The sequence below is a fragment of the Moschus berezovskii genome, chromosome 14, assembly GCF_049115385.1.
Source record: "Moschus berezovskii isolate FMDL1 chromosome 14, NW_MosBer_1.0, whole genome shotgun sequence".
Classification (NCBI taxonomy): domain Eukaryota; kingdom Metazoa; phylum Chordata; class Mammalia; order Artiodactyla; family Moschidae; genus Moschus; species Moschus berezovskii.
The window spans coordinates 49,848,282-49,871,358 of record NC_142473.1 but is presented as its reverse complement, the minus strand read 5'-3'; the positions used below and the strand labels follow the sequence as shown (position 1 = coordinate 49,871,358).

Below are 23,077 nucleotides of genomic sequence, written 5' to 3'. Positions count from 1 at the left end.
TCACAATAAACTGTGGAACATTCTGAAAGAGATGGGAATCCCAGACCACCTGACCTGCCTCTTGAGAAACCTGTATGCAGGTCAGGAAGCAACAGTTAGAACTGGACATGGAACAACAGACTGGTTCCAAATAGGAAAAGGTGTACGTCAAGGTTGTATATTGTCACCTTGCTTATTTAACTTATATGCAGAGTACATCATGAGGAACGCTGGGCTGGAAGAAGCACAAGCTGGAATCAAGATTGCTGGGAGAAATATCAATAACCTCAGATATGCAGATGACACTACCCTTATGGCAGAAAGTGAAGAGGAACTCAAAAGCCTCTTGATGAAAGTGAAAGAGGAGAGTGAAAAGGTTGGCTTGAAACTCAACATTCAGAAAACAAAGATCATGGCATCTGGTCCCATCACTTCATGGGAAATAGATGGAAAAACAGTGGAAACAGTGTCAGACTTTGTTTTTTTGGGCTCCAAAATCACTGCAGATGCTGATTGCAGCCATGAAATTAAAAGACGCTTGCTCCTTGGAAGGAAAGTTATGACCAACCTTGATAGTATATTAAAAAGCAGAGACATTACTTTGCCGACCAAGGTCCGTCTAGTCAAGGCAATGGTTTTTCCCGTGGTCATGTATGGATGTGAGAGTTGGACTGTGAAGAAAGCTGATCGCCGAAGAATCGATGCTTTTGAACTGTGGTGTTGGAGAAGACTCTTGAGAGTCCCTTATACTGCAAGGAGATCCAACCAGTCCATTCTAAAGGAGATCAATCCTGGATGTTCATTGGAGGGACTGATGCTGAAGCTGAAACTCCAATACTTTGGCCACCTCATGAGACGAGTTGACTCACTGGAAAAGACTCTGATGCTGGGAAAGGTTGGGGGCGGGAGGAGAAGGGGACGGCGGAGAATGAGATGGCTGGATGGCATCACCAACTCTGTGGACATGAGTTTGGGTGTACTCCGGGAGTTGGTGATGGACAGGGAGGCCTGGCGTGCTGTGATTCATGGGGTCGCGGAGAGTCGGACACGACTGAGCGACTGAACTGAACTGAACTGAATATCTTTTTTGGTCTGTCTTCCAGAATAATGGAAATTTAAAAAGTAAACAAATGGGACCTACTTAAACTCAAAATCTTTTTGTACAGCAAAGGAAATAATAAATACAACATAAAGACTACCTACAGATTGGGAGAAAATATTTGCAAATAATGTGACCAACAAGGGATTGATTAGTTTCGAGAATTTATAAGCAGCTCATGATGCAAACATCAAAACAAACAACCCAATCAACAAACAGGCAGAAGACCTAAATAGACATTTTCCCAAAGAAGACATAGATGGCCAAGGGACACATGAGAAGATATTTGCAAATAAAACTACAACGACCTATCACCTCACATCAGCAAGAATAGCTATCATCAAAAAATCTACAAACAACAAATGCTGGAGAGGATATGGAGAGAAGGGAACCCTGCCCCTACACTGTTGGTGGGATGTAAATTGGTACCACTGCTATGGAGAACAGTAGGGAGGTTCCTTGCTGCTGCTGCTGCCAAGTCACTTCAGTCGTGTCCGACTCTGTGTGACCCCATAGACGGAAGCCCACCAGGCTCCCCCGTCCCTGGGATTCTCCAGGCAAGAACACTGGAGTGGGTTGCCATTTCCTTCTCCAATGTGTGAAAGTGAAAAGTGAAAGTGAAGTCGCTCAGTCGTGTCCAACCCTTAGCGACCCCACAGACTACAGCCTGCCAGGCTCCTCCATCCATGGGATTTTCTAGGCAAGAGTACTGGAGTGGCTTGCCATTGCCTTCTCCGGGGAGGTTCCTTAAAAGACTAAAAATAGAGCTACCATATGACCCTGCAATCCCACTCCTGGGCATATATCCAGAGAAAAACATGATCTGAAAGAATACATGCACCCCAGTGCTCATTGCAGCCCTATTTACAATAGCCAATTCATGGAAGCACCCTAAATGTCTGTTGACAGAGGAGTGGATAAAGAAGATGTAGTACATATATACAATGGAATATTACTCAGTCATTAAAAAGTATGAAATAATGCCATTTGCAGCAACATGGGTGGACCTAGAGATTATCATACTGAGTAAAGTAAGTCAGAGAAGGAGAAATACTGTATGACATCCCTTATATGTGTAATCTAAAATTATATAAATGAATGTACTTAGAAAATGAACAGAGACTCTGCAACTTAGAGAAAGAACTTTTGGTTGCCAGAGGGCTGGATGAAGGGAAGGGATAGTTCTAGAGTTTGGTATGGACTTGTACACACTGCTTTGTTTAAAATGGAAACCAGCAAGGACCTACTGTATAGCATATAGAATTCTGCTCAATGTTATGTAGCAGCCTGGATGGGAGGGGAGTTTGAGGGAGAATGGATGTATGTATACCTATGGCTGAGTCCCTATGCTGTTTAACTGAAACTATTACAACATTGTTAATCAGCTATACCCCAATACAAAATAAAAAGTTCAAAGTTCTCACAACTCTGAAGCAATTAACAAAATAAGGACAGTGTAATAATTTTATTATAAAGCTCAATATAGTATTTTAAGGGAATGTCATTTGTTTCTGGTATTAAAACATCCCTTCTTGTATGAAATGAGCATGAAAATAGAGTTGTAAGTTTAAAATAGGTATTAGCAAGATAAAAAGTTGATGGCCTGTGTCAGTCTCCTGATATTTTGTTCATGAATCTAAAAGCCTGAACAAAGATGAGCAGACAAGGGTAAAATGGCTTTTGTGGGTTTGACTTGGGTTCAACATATAGAAGAAAAAAAGAAAAAGATGTTCCCAGAGAAAACAGAGATTAGGAAGGAAACAGGAACTTTTAAAACATTGTTTAAAAAAAGGGAAAACTGTGCTGGGGAACTGAGATGATAATTTTTGTAATGATTTTCATGATATTCATTGCTTTGTTCTTCATAAACCAAAGAGCAGGGTTAAATAAGGACTGTTTTTCAGAAATGTTTGGAGATTACAAACCCAACTTCACCTGAATGTGCTGCCACATGTACTTCATGTACTACAACAGCTTAAAAACTGTTTTTCATTTTTTTCTCAGTAATATTTACTCTTTATAAAAAGTTAACATGGAAGTGAAAGTCTCCTCTAATTTCATCCCAACAGAAATGGTTTGCTCTATCTCCATGTGGTTTTTAATGTAAAAATAATTTTAGCATAATTTTACCTAAGTTTTCTGAACCTTTGGTTACCCTCTTTTGAATTTTTTATTTGTTTTAGCAATCGTGTTTTTTTTTTTTTCCTAAAAAGATTGTCTTATTTTCTTCTCCATTTCATTCTAGTAGTCTACCCTTGTTTTATAGAGGAAATACATCTTGGAAATTTCCTGTGATTGAAATGTTTTAAAAGTTCCTGTTTCCTTCCTAATCTCTGTTTTCTCTGGGAACATCTTTTTCTTTTTTTCTTCTATATGTTGATGTTGTTGTAAGATTTCTCTATATGGCTGGCGATTCTTTGAAGCTTTGTTGCTGCTGCTGTTGTTCAATCCTGACTCTGCAACCCCATGAACTGCAGCATGCCAAGCTTCCATGTCCTTCACTATCTCTCTGAGTTTGCTCAAACTCATGTCCACTGAGTCAGTGATGTCATCCAGCCATCTCATCCTCTGTCACCTCCTTCTCCTCTTGCCCTCAATCTTTCCCAGCATCAGAGTCTTTTCCAATGAGTGAGCTCTTTGCATCAGGTAGTCAAAGTATTGGAGCTTCAGCTTCAGCACCAGTCTTTCCAATGAATATTCAAGGTTGATTTCCTTTAGGATTGATTGGTTTGATCTCCTTGCTGTCCACAGGACTCTCAAGAGTCTTCTCCAGCACCACAGTTCGAAAGCATCAATTATTTAGCACTCCATCTTCTTTATGGTCCAACTTTCACATCCATACATGACTACTACTAGAAACAAGTCATACGGGTCTTTGTCGGCAAAGTGACATCTCTGCTTTTTAATACACTGTCTAGATTTGTCATAGCTATTCTTCCAAGGAACATAGTCATATTTAAGAGTGAGGCAGTAGAAGAGCTGGGTGCAAGGCTGTGCATCTGTGAGACTTTAACAGTCATGATTTACTTAAAGGGGTTTTCATGGGGTTCCATTTTTTGTAAGAATATGGAGAATTCTGTTCTTGGGCACCAGTTCTTGCACTAGTCACTTTTGTTTCTCCCTAGACATACTGGACAGTATTTGGGGAAGATTTTTCAGTCACTGCTGTTGTTTTCAGCTCAACGTCTTAGTCTTAGCTACTGCCGTATTGGAAATGTCTGTATCCTGAGCCTATATGAGGACTTCCCTGGTGGCTCAGGCAGTAAAGAATCCACCTGCAATGTGGGAGACCTGGGTGGATCCCTGGGTTGGGAAGAGCCCCTAGAGAAGGGCATGACAACCCACTCTATTCTTGCCTGGAGAATCCCCATGGACAGAGGAGTCTGGTGGGCTGCAGTCCATGGGGTTGCAAAGAGTCAAACACAACTGAGTGACTAAGCACAGCACAACAAACTGCTAATCATCCCATGCTGTTTTCTTTGTGTTTGTGAGTTTATGCTTTTTGTTTCATATTATTTAATGGGGGTGGGGTGTCTCAGGAAGGAGAGGATATATATGCATAAATATGTATGCATATGCACCATTATGAGTCACTATCTCCCTTTAATATTTTATGTACATATTTATACCTAATTTCCTTATCAACATCAAGTTGAAGTTATCTGTCAGCTGTCATCTCTCCCTGCTAACAGCATAGGCCATTTAATTTGTTTTTCCTTCCTTCTTCCTTTTCCCACTTTGTTGAAATTGTTGGAATTTTAAGTGAATGTAGTTACCATTCCTTTGCTCTTTTAAGTGGATTTTTTTCCTTTACAGCTCTGTTCAACTTTATAACCTCAAAACCAGCAGTTTTTACTGTTTTCTTTGATTATCACTAATTCTTGTGATATCTAGTATCTAAGTATATGTCTTATCTAGAAAGCTTTTCCCTTCTTGGGTTCTCTTTTCTAACATAAAATTTTGTTTGTTTGGAGAATTCCATAGATTTTATGCAGGAAGGGGCATATGAATCACGTATTTTCTGAGTCACTTATGGCTGAAAATGCCTTTCCTCTTGTGATAACGTGGCTGGCTATGGAGTTCTAGGGCTACAATCTCCTCATAGTTACACCAGGTGAGATCTCAGGGGTGTTTGATTCTGGTTACTGCTGCAGCCATACTTATCTCTCTTGGCCACAATTTTAAACATCTCACTGAATATATGAGTTGATCTGTCTCTCACTGATTTGTTTTATGTCAGGTGTCATTTATTCTGGTGGCTCAGCTGGGTTAGCCTCTTTCAAGTTGCTGGTTTTGTCCTATGATTCTGTTGTTGTCATCAGTTTACGCGTTCTTCCCATCCTTTCCCAGTTCAGTAGGGCAACTACCGTTCCCTTCCATATGATGTGTAGGTGCTCAATCCATGTGTTCATTGGGCAGTAATATTTGTCACTCTAGAACAAGTCTTCAGGCTTGCAAGGATCCCTTGGAATCCTGGGTGTCCAGCTGGGATGCCTACTGGGTCTGGGGGTGTCCTGGTGCCTTGTGTCCAGGGTCCAGGGTTGTTGCTGCAGTACTTCATGTCCTATGGCGAGGGCTAGTGGCCTGCAGAAGAGGGTTCTGATGGTCAGGCCTGGTGGCAGGACACACCGCTCTGCCTCTTCCCTGAAGGGGTGTTCTTCAGCAGCTCTGGGTACAAACTGATGCACAGTCACCCCATCCAGCAGCACCTCTGAGGATCTGGATCACAGCTGCATTACCTACCATGTGCCTCATTTCATCCTGGATCACCAGCTGGTTATTCTCTTGACTCTTGGACAGAAGGACCAATGACACTTTTCTGTTTTTCAGAAAGATTATCTTTGGAGTAGTAACTTTTTGATGGTACTATTTACTTTCTTCAATTTTTATTACAAAATATATGTCAGTGCCAAAGAATATATATGTGTGTGTATGTGTGTCTAATACATGTAATTTAAAAATCAATAATAAAACAAATGGCCATGTACCTACCACCTTACTTAAGCAATAACTCCTTTTCTGAAAAAGCTATTTTGTGGTTCTAAATGTATCTCTCTCTTTCTTTCCTGAGGCTGTGGGTCAGAGGTGGATAGTATGTGCGACTTAGTGAGGCTGAAGCAGCTTTCTAGTACTTCTTTCTGAAAAAAGAGAGAAAACTACAGATAGAGTGTGCAAAGAGTACCCTGAGCTGTTTGCTGTCAAGAAGTCCTGATGACTGCACTTGGTGGTTGGTGTGGCTGTGTGAGTCACTGTCGGTTTCTCCTGGTGCTCTCTGGCCCCTTGCTTACCTGTAGGGCACCTTTGTGCAAATGAGGAAAAGCCCCTCTTGCTGTTTGCCAGTTATTTTCTGTAGTACCTGGAATGCACAGACATCTCTCAGCAACTATGAATGTGACTAGTGGCTCCTGGAGCTTATGGGCCACACAGCCTTAATTCACAATAGACCTGGAGGTGACCACAAGGCTCTCTGGTGGGCTGCATCAAACATACAGTGAATGTGTGCTGTTTCAGGGGCCCTTTTAAATGCTTGGGATTCAGCCCTGAGAGAGGCAGACAAAATCCCTGCTTTCATGGATCTCCCATTACTGGACTCGGGAGAAAGGTGGTTTTGGGGTACATGAGCTGAGAGTCAGCTAACAAGCTGGAACAGTTCTTGAGCTGGGTCAGGCCTTATGGTGACTAGCAGAAATAGATTTCGGATTACTCTGTTTAGCATGTTGTCAATGCCAAGTAAACCCTGAAAGGCCATATTGTACCAAGCGGTTGAGTTCAGAGCTCAAATGAAATTCTGAATGCAGGGTGGCCATAGGCCTAGATAGTCCTGGGTAAAGTGTCTTGTCAATGTGACTATTGATTTCACCTCTTTTCCCTCTTAAAAATATCTTAGTCTTGGACAGTAAATTATATGATAACGTTTATTAGTCAACTTTTTGCTGTATGGACAAACACATTCAAAATCTTGGTGACTTAAATAAAACATCAACTGTTTAAGTTTTGCTATGGATCTATGGATCGTTTCGCTGCCCTGCCCCAGTCTGTGCATCCGGTTTAAGTTTGCTCTTCATTCTGGACTCTGGGCCTGCACCACAAGTCTTCCATTGTGGCACCCAGGCTGAAATATCAGCCGCCTTCTTCTCATGGCAGAAGGTGGGAGCCCAAGAGTCCTCTGCTCCAAGGTGGCATGGGCCATATCTACATATACGTTATTGACCAGAATAAGTCATGTGGCCAAGACCAACGTCAAGGATTTGAGATTTATGCTTCATCATTGGAGGGGGCACTATGGTGTGGAAGAATGAATATTTGGTAAATAATAATATATAATTATCATATCACGTTTCTAACCTTACTGCCTTCTGGTGTATCCAGCCTCTGCCATCCTCCTAGTGGTGTGTGTGTCAGATTGGTGCTGAAGTGATTAACACGATGCAGAGAAGGAGTTTTGCCTCTGTTTGGATTACAGAATGTGTTAAGGGGTTTCACTATGTTTTAAAGATTGTTTTACTTTCAGATTTCGTTGGAGAGGGTAGAGGTTGATCTTTGCTGTGGCAGCCTGATTCACTGGGAGGGGTTTCCTCCTTCCCGGCACCCCCAGTGCTACCACCTCATAGAAGTTTTCACCAGCCAGTTTTCCATCCTGCTGCGTGAGCTGTCAGAACCAGGCAGAGCCTGTGGCCACACCACGTTCTCTTCCTCCTCATGTTGGGGCACCATGATGTATGATTTCTGGTGCTCTTTACTTTGCCCCCCTCGATTCTCTTCCCTGTCCCCCAGCCCTGCCTTTTTTGCTCTGCACCTGAGATTTTTAATTCTTATTTTTCCCTCAGCATTTCTTCACTGTTGTTTTGTTGTTGTTCAGTTGCTCAGTCCTGTCTGACTTTTTGCAACCCTGTGTACTGCAGCATGCCAGGCTTCCCTGTCCTTCACTGGCCTGTGTTAAGTGTTCAGTCCTGATTGGTTTTTCGTTTAAAACAATCCCAGAAATTCCTCAATGTTACAGGTTCACTGATAGAAAGTACCTGTCCTTATTTTCCATAGTTACATAGTTTGCTTATCCTGTTTCAGTGATATTTGAAGAGAAATGGGATAAGCAAAGATTTTGAGCTCAACTACCAAAGTTGAAACTGGAACCCTTGTGTTTCCAAACAGAGATATGATGTTGTTTTGCCACAAGGGCAAAGATTGATTGGGAGGCATAGAGGAGATACATCAGATCCATCACCAGCCCTGGCAGCTGACTTTCTGTCAAGGGCAATTTTTCATGAAGAAATTGTCTTATCATTTCATAAGAATGATCAAGTACCTTAAGAATTATGTTGAAAAGCACACAGACAGTAGGTGGTCAGCTTGATTCCTTAGGAAAGTGACTTGCAGGATGGGTTCACATGCACACCTCATCTGTCTCATGTCATGGATTGTTGGCGTGCTGTGGATCATTGACATTGTGACTGTTAGGTAACTGATTCCTAATTTTCCTGGTCACTAGAATAGAAGTCTATGAAGGTAAGAGTGTGTCTATCTTGTTCTCCATTGTGTCTCCAAAGCCTGGCACAGTCCCTGGCGTTAATGGACATCCAGAAAGCTTTGGCTGAAGCAATGCAAATATTAATGATGGACAGTAAAGGCAGAACCTGGAGGAGAATCCTTGGGGCCTCAGGCTGTAACGGAGCCCAGTAAGGGCAGGTAGGGGTGTCCTTTGAGGAAGGAGTTTATAGCACCACGGTGCCAGGAATGAGTTTGGGCTGATGCCTCAGCCTCTCCCTGGCTCTGCTGTAGGGTGAGGTGGAAGCCTGGAGAGGGATGGCCTTTGTTTCGAGAGCTGGGTGTACACCCGCTGGACGCTGCACTGCCGTGGGCCCTGGCTGAGGCCATGGGGCCGTGCTCCATGTAGCAGATGTTGTTGTTACCCCACACAACCCCTCTCCCTTGGCACTTGAGCATCTGCCTACTGACCTCCTAGACCAGCCCTGCATTATTGGAAATGTGGACATTTTCTGGCCACAGAAACTTACTTTGCCACCCACATAGCAGATGCCCCTTGAGAGCTGCCCTCAAATCAATAACTGAAGGGGGTTGATGTTATTAAACAACCCAGGCCCCTGGGGGGTGGACCCTCTGCAGCAGTTTAATCTCTGTTCCTCCACTGTGGTAGCTGGCTTGACAAAGCCGCCCGCCCCCCGACTGGCTACTTTCTTACCCCCCTGAATTGCTTCCCTCTTCTAACTGGGTCACTTCCCTGTTCCCCTACCTGTTTTCTTCAGCTTCTAAATAAACCTCTTGCCCTTGACTACTTGTCTCAGGTCTGCTACTGGGGAAACCGAAACTATGACTATTGTCCCCCAGTCCTGGGCATCTGATCACGAGGTGGTGGGTATTCTTGAGGCTTGAGAGGACTTGAGCTGCAAACTGCTTAGACTCTTAAAAGCTCATATCAGAAAGAGAGGGAAAAGCACTCTAATTTAAAAAAGATGTTACTTAAACGACTCCCAAATTATACTGCTCTCTGAGATGACAGAGGGATTTTTAATGATAGTTGAAACCACTCTACTCCCAGAATATCAATGATTTTTGTTGCTGAGGGGACAGGGTCTCAGTTGCCTTGCAGGGCATTCCTGGTCCCCTGAATACACCCTGTCTCTTGCTATCGCAGGCTGTGGGTTTCTAAACATGTTACATCCTCTATGCTTGTGTCTGAGTCCTCATTGTCCCTGCCTCAGAGTCCGGTGATTCAGCAGCATCCCAGGCCTGGCCTTCCGCCGTCACTCCTGAGGGATGCGTGAATGAGAGGGTCATTCTGCCCACACTGTGCGGTAGGTGGGCACGGGAGGAGCAATCCCACTGACCTTTGATCTTTGCTTCTTTGCAGATATCTCAGTGAGCCTGCTGACCCTTGTAGTCACTGCCTGTGGCCTCGCTCTCTTTGGTGTGTCTCTCTTCGTGTCTTGGAAACTCTGCTGGGTTCCGTGGCGAGAACGAGGCCTGTTCTCTAGTAGCAAAGACAACAACCAGGAGCCTCTTAACTACACGGACACAGAGACCAATGAGCAGGAGAACAGTGAGGGCTTCCTAGACCCTCCCACTCCTTGTCCAGACTCCTCCATGAAGATCAGTCACACCTCCCCCGACATTCCCCTCTCAACCCAGACGGGGGACCAGGACAACTGTGCCCATGGCCTCCGTGTGCAACGCCAAGTCACAGAGCCAACCTCATCAGCTCGGTCAGTACTGCCCCCTTCCTTTCTGGATGCAAGGCAAATGCTGCCCTGCTTCCCTCTCTTGGCAGCAATGGCATTGATTTAGCCAAGGAGCCTATAACCTTTCACATGTCCCTTTGGTATCAGAGACATGAATGTGGGAAAACTTGATGCTTCCTATACTCTAGTCAGGTTCCTGAGCACTGCTTAATCTCTCCTTAGTTCATAATAACAGTAGTTAACATTGCTAAGACTTTCCATATCAAAGACTGTCCAAGAACTTTATGTATATTATTTTATCATTGCTCACAACTTTGTGTGAAACAGATCCTATTATCCTTTTCATATTGCAGAAGAAGAAACTTAAGGAAATTAAGAAACAAAGTTATACATTGGTAAGCACCCAGGTCAGGGTTTGAACCCTTGTTCAAACACCACCAGAGCCCAAGTTTTCACCCTCTCTTCCATGCTACTCTTGCAGTGCTGTGAAATTGATTCCCTGTGCCTCTGGCCTAGCCCAGCTGTCACACACAGGGTCTCCATAGAGTCCACACGGTGGCTGGAAGTCTTTGTCCATCTCCAGGCTTTTCAAGGACTACAGAGTACCTAGGCCTAGTGTCACTGTCTTTCCATGGGCTGGATCTTTGTGCTTTTGCACTGTAGAGAAATAGTACAGTGCAGTGATAAAAAGCAAGGGCTCTTCAGTCCAATGAACTAGCTTTACCTGCAGGTGTGATATTGGACAGATTATTTAACCTTCATCTGTTTCTGTTTCCTCTTGTGTAAGAGGAACAGTGATAGGTGGTTTTGAGAATGAGATGATGACATGCACATCACATGCCTTGCACAGGCCTGCACCTAGTGGCTGCTTCACACCGTGAGCCGCTGTTTTGTTTTTGGTGATGCTGTCATTATCATCATCATCACTGAGACCTGCCTCTACCAGGACTCTGATGCATAAAGATAGCTTTGAGGCTAAGCAGCCAATTCTGAATCACTGTATATAAAAATTCACTCTCAGTAAGGCTTCAGGAAAAGAGACTAAGAAAGCAATGTTCATTAAAATGAAAATATTTGCTTGAGTGATAGCTGGAGGAATAGCATGTGCTGTTATTTGAAAAGTACAAGCACAGTTTGCAGTTATTTTTTAAAAAATCTTTTTTATTTGTCCTCTAGAAGCAGAAATAAGATTTTACCCTTTTTATGTTAATCAAGTTTATCCTAGAGGCTCTGCTCATTCACATTAAGTGGGATGGAATATGACAGTTTGTAATTTAATTTTTTTCAAAACCTATTTTAGCATCATTTCCAATTCTGAATCAAAGAACTTTGTCTAAAATATTCCTCTGTAAGGAAATGGATGGTTGTTTGCCATTTGGTTTAGAAGAAATCTTCAGATTTTATCATTAGGGCTTCTCTTCAGATTTAAGACTTAAATATAACTAGAGCTCTGTCTGATGCTGCCGTGGAGTTTGTGCACTGGTGCAGACTCATAATAAAATCCTCTCAGTGCTTCAGTAAGTAGGGCCTTCAGATGGAGTCTCCACTGAAATTGTCTTCTGTTTGGTTTTACTCTGCATGTTAATTTTTCTGATCTGGGTTCCATCCATATGGTGTAACAGTACTGTGTTTTTATTAGATGAAAGGTCTGAGGGCTCTGCTATAATTCTAGAGAATTGATAGCAATCATATCACTATAATTATTAGTGTTTACTCTAGAAAATATGTACGTAACCTGCATATCAAAAAATAGATTTCATTTAAAACTGAAAACTGTAGATATCTTTACCACTGACCTATAGAAACTGGGTAGAAGGAAAACAAAAATAAAGAGAAAGGGAAGGAATTATCTATGCATTTACATTTTGATATATTTTAGTTTTGAAGTCATGCAATTAAATTCTCTCTTCTGATATCTAAAGTTGTTTAGTAATATTTGAGTCCCATATGACAACTAAACTCTTTCCAGCTGCATCTGACCTAATACTGATAATTTGCATCATTTTGCATTTCAAACATTCTTATCTAAATTACTGCTGACCTGATTCTATGGGTTATGTCTGGAAATACATATCTTTGACTCATGGTCTTACCATAATGAGAAGGATGTGGTCTTATAATTCTTTAGAGTTGTGCTATAAACACACACACACACACACAAAGCCTTTTTACTGACAAAGTGGGGAAAATGAATGAAGTTTCCCTGATACTCCAGAACATTTTTAACATCCTTTTTTAAGTATCATTTTTCATTCCGTATTTGCGGCAGGTGGGGAGGTTACTCTTGCTGAGAGCTGTAAACAGTCTGCGTTGCTAGTTATTATTTCTACTCCCTTCTTTCTCATTATAGTCTTTACTTTCTCACTATTCTCTCTTCCTTACTGCTTCCCTCCTGCAGCTGTTACCATTTGTCTCAAAGTTCCCTGGGCACATGCTCAGCCCGGAACATGCAACGCTTGGACTCCCAGTTAAGGCCTCCCTGCTTGTCACAGAAACTGACATAGCTTCTGCCATGGCATTTGCTTTGGAAATCCTACTGTCACCTGGCCCCTTCAGCTTCGATATGTATGGCTCCCACCACTGCCTTTGGGTACATCCTAACGATGAGTTTTGCTGCATCTTCTAAGAATATTTCTGGTCAGGGTGACTTTCTGTTGTTCTTCCAAGATCAGGCATGTTTGCCTTCTGTTTCTGGTTAGCTCAGTTACTGTTAGACCCTCCAAAATTCCTGCTAATTCCTTTCAATTTGGATGAAATCCCTTTTGTATAATGACCTAATATCCTGGGAATGTGGATTTTTTTTTTTTTTTTTAGAACTTTTCAGTACCAGAACATTTTAAAGGTCTCTATTCCAAATATATGAAAATCCCTGAGTCCTCAAAATAGAAGGATCCTTGAAAAACCATCTAACCCATTTCCTGATTCATGACCCAAGCTGAAAGTCCAATCTGTTTTAAGTCTTCTCAAATTTCTTTTATAACACTTTGGTTTTATAAAAATTTCAATTTCCACACCACAAACTTCTTATCAGGTCTGTTAAGGCCCTGTGTTGTACTGCCACAGTCTCCTGCTACCAACTATAGGCCTCACCTCCAGCCAGGGCCACCATGTGGCACAACCCCAGAGGACACCACTAGCCTGGACTCAGTTAAGAGACTCTACCTGAAAAAGCTCATCACATTCCATCTCCATCTACACTAGCTTCTCTCTTGCTTTTTTCAGTGTACCTGCCATTTCCTGCCCTGGGACCTTCATAAATGCTGTTCCATCAGCCTGGAATGCTTCTCCATTTTCTTTACCATGCCAGGCTCCTTTGCAGCCTTAATGTTCCACCTTAGATATCACCTCCTCAGAAAAGTTTCCCTGAATGAATGAAAGTTGCTCAGTCATGTCCGACTCTTTGCAACTCCATGGTCTGTCCATGAAATTCTCCAGGCAAAAATACTTGAGTGGGTTGTCATTCCGCTCTCCAGGGGATCTTCCTGACGCAGGGATCAAACCCAGGTCTTCTGCATTGCAGGCAGATTCTTTACCATCTGAGCTACAGGGAGTTCCCTGAACACCTGTCTGAAGTACGTATTCTTTCCTCCACTCCTTCCCATTCTTTATTCTCCTACAAGTTGCCTTACTTTCACTTCCTCACAGGATTAAAATCTATTTCTAACTGTGCAATTGTTCCTTTATTATCTATTTCCCACCTTAGGCTATGAATTCTGTGAGTTCAAAGACCAGATCTGCATTGCGTCTCCCTATGTAGGTCAGGCAGAGAAGGCAATGACACCCCACTCCAGTACTCTTGCCTGGAGAATCCCATGGATGGAGGAGCCTGGTGGGCTGCAGTCCATGGGGTTGCTAAGAGTCAGACACCACTGAGCGACTTCACTTTCACTTTTCACTTTCACACATTGGAGAAGGAAATGGTAACCCACTCCAGTGTTCTTGCCTGGAGAATCCCAGGGATGGCAGAGCCTGGTGGGCTGCCGTCTATGGGGTCGCATAGAGTCGGACACGACTGAAGTGACTTAGCAGCAGCAGCATGTAGGTCAGGAAGCAACAATTAGAACTGTATATGGAAAAACAGACTGGTTCCAAATCAGGAAAGGAGTACATCAAGGCTGCACATTGTCACCCTGCTTATTTAACTTATATGCAGAGTACGTCATGAGTAACATTGGGCTGGATGAAGCACAAGCTGGAATCAAGATTGCCAGGAGAAATAGCAATAACCTTGGATATGCATATGATACCATCCTTATGGCAGAAAATGAAGAACTAAAGAGCCTCTTCATGAAAGTGAAAGAGGAGAGTGAAAAAGTTGGTTTAAAACTCAACATTCAGAAAACTAAGATCATGGCATCTGGTCCCATCACTTCATGGCAAGTAGATGTGAAACAATGGAAACAATAACAGATTTCATTTTGGGGGGCTCCAAAATCACTGTAGATGTTGACTGCAGCCATGAAATTAAAAGACGCTTGCTCCTTGAAAGAAAAGTTATGACCAACATTGACAGCATATTAAAAAGCAGAGACATTACTTTGTCAACTACAGTCCATCTAGTCAAAGCTGTGGTTTTTCCAGTAGTCACATATGGATGTGAGTTGGACTATCAAGAAGGCTGAAGAAGAAGAAGAAGTGAAGTCGCTCAGTCTTGTCCAACTCTTTGTGACCCCATGGACTGTAGCCTACCAGGCTCCTCTGTCCATGGGATTTTCCAGGCAAGAGTACTGGAGTGGGTTGCCATTTCCTTCTCCAGATAAAGAAGGCTGAGCACCGAAGAGTTGATGCTTTTGAACTGTGGTGTTGGAGAAGACTCTTGAGAGTCCTTTGGACAGCAAGGAGATCCAACCAGTCCATCCTAAAGGAAATCAGTCTTAAATGTTCGTTGGAAGGACTGATGCTGAAGCTGAAACTCCAATACTTTGGCCACCTGATGCAAAGAACCAACTCATTTGAAAAGACCCTGATGCTGGGAAAGATTGAAGTCGGGAGGAGAAGGGGACAGCAGAGGATGAGATTGTTGGTTGGATGGCATCACCGACTCAATGGACATGAGTTTGAGTAAACTCGGGGACTTGGTGATGGACAGGGAGGCCTGGCATGCTGTAGTCCATGTCACAGAGTCGGACATGACTGAGGGACTGAACTGATGTATCTAACACCTAGTACAGCCTCTCACACATGACTGACAAGGTGCATTCATCAATATCAGGCCCTTTTTCTTGTGTTCTGATGACGAAGCACTAAAAGTGTAAACTGAGTGAAGCCTGTAATGATAGGAAACCAATGGAAGGTGACTTGTCCCAGGTCTCACATTCATTCAGAGCCTTACTTTTGAATTTGTCAAAAAGTAAGTTCAGAGACTTTTGAACTTGTCTCTGAACTGAGTAATCTGTAGAGTCACAGAAATACTCTGGCAGAATTGAAAGAAGACGACAATTTGAGTCCTCTAAATGTCATTACTGGCCACAACTTCAGTAAGCAGTACGTTAGAATTAAATGTTGTAATTACTCCAGGAGTAGCACAGGTTTATTAAGCTATATATATTTTTTTGCATGTTGAGAACATTGATTAGATGTAAACATTTAAAACACAATGTTTTGAATTAGTCTTTTAGTTATGCCTTCAGATTTTAATAAACTGACATCTTCAAAAATAAAAGTCGCCTAGACCTATCTCAACTTCCATGAGACCCTGAAACGAGATATAAATGTGTGTTTTCTCTCCTGGGATAATTATCAGGAACTATTATGTCCATGGCATTTATATATTTACTCTAGACACATGAACACTTTAGAGAAAGTGTTGGTGGACATAGGCTCATTTTAGTATCAGAATAAAATATTTGAAGGTGACACCAAGGTTTCATGCCTCTTTAACTTGGCTGAGGGTGGGGGGAGCAAGACAGGCTTCATGTATGCAGCAGCATTTGAGCCCACACCTCCACCCACCAAGGCCCGATACCTGCATCTCCATTATCTCACTCACTCTATAAGCCTCTGAATCCCATTTCCTCCTGCTGTTGTAGTCAGTTAACCATGTCTGTTTGTCCACTACTACCCCTTCTTCTGTGTTCATTTGTGATTCAGAACAACCCAACCCTCTCCTCTCCTTCACAAGGGAAGATTCCAGGAAGGCCAGTTTCCTGTTTCCAAATTGTCCTGATTTGAACTTTGTAAAGAAATCCATGATGGTTCTGAAGCCACTATTTGCTTCTTTCTTTCCTGTCTTTGGACCTCAAAGCCTTAAAACACTAGTGTCCCAAACCAGTGAAAGGATAAGCCAAGTTTCCTGTCTCAGATGTGGTCCCTGAGATAAGGGAGGATGAAAGAGTATACTCTTGTCTGTGTTTGCATGGGAAACCCAGCGATGGGAGGGAAATTCTGAACTCTGGTTCTTAACACAGAACCTGGAATGGAAGATGTGGGCATGTGTGAGGTGAAAGCTGCTGGGGCAGAAGAGCTGGGCCCCAAGAGGAAAACTTAATTTCCCCTTTGAGGTCTAAAGCATCAGCTGGGAGGCTGAGAAGTGGGAGGCCAGGTCAAGTAGGCAGGCTCAGCTCAAGTACGGTCTCCAAGTACCATGACAGTTTCCCAAGTCAGAAGCCTTTCTTTATCCCTCTCCCTAACATCCAGTCAGTTCTTATCCCCTCTGCCCTGACTTATGTTAGTGTATAACTCTCTTTACCCCTGGTCAGGCATTTCCTGAAAAGCAGTAACAAGGCTTTGCCTTTCTCTCCCTTCCTCCCTACCTGACCTCTTACTTCGCACATTCAAATTTGTTGAATTGTAGTAATGTCCTCTTTCTTAAGATCCAGTGGACGTGGCTGGCTTTTTGGGTGACTGAGACTTTCTTTGGAGACTCAGAGTGGGATGCTGGAACTGGTTAATTCAAATTTGATGGAAGGAGAGGGGGGATCCTTTTGTATGTAGGCACCTACCTACCTCTCCTTACCCTTGGCTCAACTCGGCACAGGCTCACATTCCTTCAGACCTGAAAGTGTGTTTTTGAGCTTGTTGTGGGAAATCAGCTTTGCAGATTTGGTTGGTCATCTTGGAAATTGGGCATTCTCCAGGCTCAGCCACCGGTCTTCTGGCTCAGGTCTGGGACAGCCAAGTCCGATGGTGATGTCCTCTTCCTTGCCTATTTCATGACAGGAAAATGGCTTCTGCCCACCTTGAGTGGGGCAAGAGGTGGAGATGCTGAAAGCTCCAGCCCTAGGGCCAGCTCCTCTCAGTCAGCATTCAGTTCAGTTCAGTTTAGTTCAGTTGCTCAGTCGTGTCCGACTCTCCGCGACCCCATGAATCACAGCACGCCAGGCCTCCCTGTCCATCACCAACTCCCGGAGTTCACTCAAACTCATGTCCACAGAGTTGGTGATGCCATCCAGCCATCTCATTCTCTGTCGTCCCCTTCTCCTCCCACCCCCAATCCCTCCCAGCATCAGAGTCTTTTCCAGTGAGTCAACTCGTCGCATGAGGTGGCCAAAGTATTGCAGTTTCAGCTTTAGCATCAGTCCTTCCAATGAACACCCAGGATTGATCTCCTTTAGAATGGACTGGTTGGATCTCCTTGCAGTCCAAGGAAGTCAAGAGTCTTCTCCAACACCACAGTTCAAAAGCATTACCGAGGACACCATTTCTCAGCTTTCCTTCTTGGCCACCCTCATTGGGGCCCACCTTTCCTTCCATTCATTGTGCATATTAAGTGCTGAAAACATCACAATATAGGACTCCCCAGACCTACTCAGAGGACTGTCCGCTTCAGGCACACATCCCTCCTTGCTCCACTCATTTTACGTCCCTAGGCGGAATTCCAGATCCTTACCCTGGGGAGGGGGCTCCGCTTTACAGCACTGGAGGCCCACCTCCACTGACTGTTTCAGACCCTTCATTTCGAGGGGCGCTCAGGTCATGACATTCTGCTCTTTATCTTTCCTCTTTGCTGCTTTTGATTTGCTCTTTCCTCCTGCCTCTGTTTAAGTAGCCCATGGAAACTGTGGCATATTGATTTTCCAGTTCCTCCACCTCATCTTCTCCTTTGTGTCCCTGGGGGAAGCCTCCCTGCTCTCCTTTCTAGCTGCTGACTTTAGGCAGCAGGGTGATGGGTTACCCTGGTTCTCTGGCTGCTTTGAACTTTGCTGGTTCATGCCCCCAACTCCAGTGTCACCACTCACTCTTTTTTGAGGGAAATTGGAAGCAACCAAAAGAAAGCCCCAGGGAGTGAGCACTGTCATGGCCTGTTACAGTCTTTGCCATCTGCTTTAAATCACTTCCTTACAGTTGGATTCAACTGGTTTCCCAATAGTATGTGTGATCCTGAATAGGAGGAAAAAGGTTGAGATTGAAACTAGTTGCATCAAACATTTGCGTGAGCCTGGTAGGCTGCAGTCCATGGGGTCACTACGAGTCGGACAGGACTGAGCGACTTCACTTTCACTTTTCACTTTCATGCATTGGAGAAGGAAATGGCAACCCACTCCAGTGTTCTTGCCTGGAGAATCCCAGGGATGGGGGAGCCTGGTGGGCTGCCGTCTATCGGGTCGCACAGAGTCGAACACGACTGAAGCGACTTAGCAGCAGCAGCAGTATTAGTACCTGTGCTTGATTTTTAAAAAGAATCTTCAGCTCTCTTGGAATTTGGAATGGAGTCCTCCTGTGCAGTTGGATTCTGAGGTAATGGGCTCTTACTTTGGTCTTTGAAGTACAAATCTCTGCATAATGCCCTCCCTAGCCCATCCCCTCCACCCGCTGGCAATCCATTCTGGTTAGAAGAGCAGAACACGTAGGATTTATTTCTTTCCAGATTTCATGTCTAAGAAAATGTGAGAGTAAAACAGAATATGTTCCATTGCCAAGCAGCCAAGTTCATATATTTTAAATTAAAATGTACACGGCAGGTTTAGTCTTGCAGATGAGAGATAAGACAAAATGCTGCTGTGAGGGGTCCAAAGCCATGACTCAAAAACCTCTCAGTTAGGCACAGAGAGTCTGCTCAGGCAACCACCTCAGGAGAAAAGTGGCAGCAGAGTGGCAGGGGTTGCGCTGGTGTAGACACAGGACCCGTGTTCCATCATAGACATTGGTGCCAAGATGGCACAGCTAGTAGGTCTTGAAGATGCATCTTTAGTATTTAAACTGCATCACTGACTGACTAGATAGCACCCAGGATTACCCATCGTAGGCAGGAACTGACTCCAGACTCAAGCAGAGCCCTTGTTTGAATCCAGCTTGGAGATAAAAATCACCAGCAGAGGAAACCAAAGCTGGTTCCAGCCACTTATGACCCCTGCATGGAGATTGAGGCTTGCTGCTCCCTGGGGGCCTTTCTGCCCAGAAGTCCCAGTAGAGCAGGATGAAAACTCTGCAGTCTAGCGCTGCAAAGGTTCAGCATCTAGACAGGGACTGACCTGGTTGCTAGCACAGAGAGCTTTATCACTGTCCCCCCGACTCTCCCCTTCCTTCCTCAAAGAATCAAAAGATACAGAGAAAACTTAAGGTGGTGAGTGGATTTCTTTATAAGAAATTAAAATTCCACAAGAGAAACATTCAGGCCACACAGGTTTTTGCACATGTGGGAATGTGTATGGCTGAGTGTAGACTGTGTTGGCTGTGACAGGTGCAAGTGAGAGCTCCGTGATTGTGCTTTTGTTGTCCCGTGTGAGTGATTAGTATTCAGGAGGGTATTTTAGGATGAAGAGAAATGTTTAGCATCATAGCATCTGTATGACAAGGGAGAATAATTTCAAATATGTTTCAGGGCCTATTTATCCCATATTTACACCTTCATTTCATTAAGTAGTCTTAAGAAAGGAAAAGAAGGCAAACTCCAATGTTTACTCTGTCTCTTCAACTATTTGCTAACCCCTCAGAGACAGTTTGACTGTTCCCTTTCACCTTCTGGTGAAATTACCTTTAATTAAAGTAATTGAGAGACAAAATACAATATAATAGCTATGAACTAAAATGAACAAAACTAAGCTTAAAGACAACTTTCTATGTAATGACTACTTCTCTCAGTTTGTGAGGACCCATGCATATGGCAAAGAGATTTTCAAGAAAACTTTTAACCCAAACTAGCAAGCTTATAGGGTGAAATGTAGATTCTGATAGCAAATATTTAATTAGTAATACCAGTGTCCAACCTTCTGTAACTGAATCCATATATAGATTTATAATAGCTTACCTTTAATTTTTATGTCTCAGTGTTTATTTTAGAAATAAAACCTTCTCTCCTCATCACTTATCACCCACATGGTACAATGGAAGTATAGTCATGGAGCTGGCACTTGTATCTTTCAGAGTCAACAGAATCCCTACAGACAGATGCATCCTGTCACAGACATTTCCAGAAGAGCAAAGACTATGTTCTTGTGATGAAATGATTTGATTTATCCCGTGAGAATGTGAATCCTTAGTAGGCTAAAAACCAGTGCCAGGAAATTCTATATAATTTAGAAAGATATCCATTCTTTTTAAGATACCACATAGCTAACTATTTCAATTTCAGGACTGTACTATATATTAAGGAGAATAATTTTATTTTCTAAACCAGTTTGTACGAAACTTTACCTCCCCCCAGCTGAATACGCTTCTCTAATGTCAGATTAGACAGTTTAGAAAGTGCATTAAACCCTCCAAGCTCCAAAGTCACATGTTAGTAAGATCACTTCCAGATGCCCAGGCCTCAGTTTTGAGCTTCAAGCCTTGAGGAACAGCTTACTCACATTGATAGGCATTTTGAATTTAGATTTTTTTAAAAAAAGCCTACAGATCTAAACTTTTAATAGTATGTAGCAGTCTACCTACATCGCAGGCACAAGTTTGTGAAAGACCCAGAGCTAATGAGGTTATAACTTTGTTCTCTCTTGCTCTTCATTCAAGGCACAATTCAATCCGAAGACAACTCAACCTGTCAAACCCAGACTTCAATATACAACAACTTCAAAAACAGGAACAGTTGACTGGCATTGGTCGAATTAAACCGGAGTTATATAAGCAGAGGTCATTGGATAACGATGACGGGAGAAGGAGTAACAGTAAATCCTGTGGGAAACTGAACTTCATTTTAAAATATGACTGTGACTTAGAGCAGCTCATAGTGAAGATCCACAAAGCTGTCAACTTGCCCGCCAAGGACTTTTCTGGGACTTCAGATCCTTACGTCAAGATCTATTTGCTTCCCGATCGGAAGACAAAACACCAGACTAAAGTTCACAGAAAGACCCTGAACCCAGTGTTTGATGAAGTGTTTTTATTTCCAGTTCCCTACAATGACCTTGCAGCCAGGAAGCTTCACTTCTCTGTCTATGACTTTGACAGGTTCTCTCGCCATGACTTAATTGGCCAAGTGGTGGTGGATCACTTCTTAGACTTGGCTGATTTTCCCAGGGAGTGCATTCTGTGGAAGGATATCGAATATGTCACCAACGTGAGTCTAACATTTCTTCATATTGGTTGAGGGTGGGGAAGGGGGAGCTTCTTGGTCAGCATGCAAACAGATTACTTATGCCTTATTTTATTTGAAGGGTAGAGTACAAAATTTATCTCAATGTACTTAAAGCTATTGCTTCAAATCTCCTTCTTCAGTTAAGTCAAGTTGCTCAGTCGTGTCCAATTCTTTGCGACCCCATTGACTGCAGCGTGCCAGACTTCCCTGTCCTTCACCAGCTCCTGGAGTTTGCTCAAAATCATGTCCATTGAGTCAGTGATGCCATCCAACCATCCCATCCTCTGTTGTCCCCTTCTTCCTCCTGCCTTCAATCTTTCCCAGCATCAGGGCCTTTTCTAATGAGTCAGTTCTCATCAGGTGGCCAAAGTATTAGAGTTTCAGCTTCAGCATCAGTCCTTCTGATGAGTATTCAGGACTGATTTCTTTTATGATTGACTGGATTGATCTCGTTGCAGTCCAAGGGACTCTCAAGAGTCTTCTCTAATACTACAGTTCAAAAGCATCAATTCTTTTGTGCTCAGCTTTCTTTATGGTCCAACTCTTACATCCATACACAACTATGGAAAAACCATAGCTTTGACTACATGGACCTTTCTTGGCAAAGTAATGTCTCTACTTTTTAATATGCTGTCTAGGTCGGTCATAACTTTTCTTCCAAGGAACATCTTTTAATTTCACACCTGCAGTCACCATCTGCAGTGATTTTGGAGCCCAAGAAAATAAAGTCTGTCACTCTTTCAATTGTTTCCCCACCTATTTGCCATGAAGGGATGGGACCAGATGCCATGATCTTAGGTTTTTGAATATTGAGTTTTAAGCCAACTTTTTCACTCTCCTCTTTCACTTTCATCAAGAGGCTCTTTAGTTCTTCTTTGCTTTCTGCCATAAGGGTGGTGTCATTTGCATATCTGAGGTTATTGATTTTTCTCCCAGCAGTCTTGATTCTAGCTTGTGCTTTATCCAGCCCAGCATTTCTCATGATGTCCTCTGCATATAAGTTAAATAAGCAGGGTGACAATACACAGCCTTGACATACTCCTTTCCCAATTTTGAACCAGTCCATTGTTCATGTCTAGTTCTAACTGTTGCTTCCTGACCTGCATGCAGGTTTCTCAGGAGACAGGTAAGGTGGTCTGGTATTCCCTTCTCTTTAAGAATTTTCCACAGTTTGTTGTGATCCACACAGTCCAAGGTTTTAGCCTAGTCAATGAAGCAGAATTAGATGTTTTTCTGGAAACCTCCTTGTACCTTTCCAGAAACAAGCCTTTCACAATACTCATTTTGTGGTTTCTAAGAATTACTCATGAAAGCAATATTGAGAAGTAACATTCTCTCTTTTCTACTTCCTAGTTC

The 23,077-nt window shown here is 43.1% G+C and overlaps 1 protein-coding gene across 3 annotated transcripts in view; it reads left to right on the top strand.

Annotated features, from left to right (window-relative positions):
- The window catches only part of SYT9 (synaptotagmin 9), a 235,239-nt gene that overhangs the window by 65,720 nt on the left and 146,442 nt on the right, over positions 1 to 23,077 (top strand). For all 3 annotated transcript variants that reach the window (XR_008685614.2, XM_055423455.2, XM_055423454.2), the window contains exons 2-3: positions 9,945 to 10,296; positions 21,157 to 21,703. Coding sequence is in view for 2 of the 3 variants with exons in the window: in XM_055423455.2 (XP_055279430.1) it covers positions 9,945 to 10,296; positions 21,157 to 21,703 (899 nt within the window). In the remaining variant the exon portion in view is untranslated. The remainder of the gene's footprint in view (positions 1 to 9,944; positions 10,297 to 21,156; positions 21,704 to 23,077) is intronic.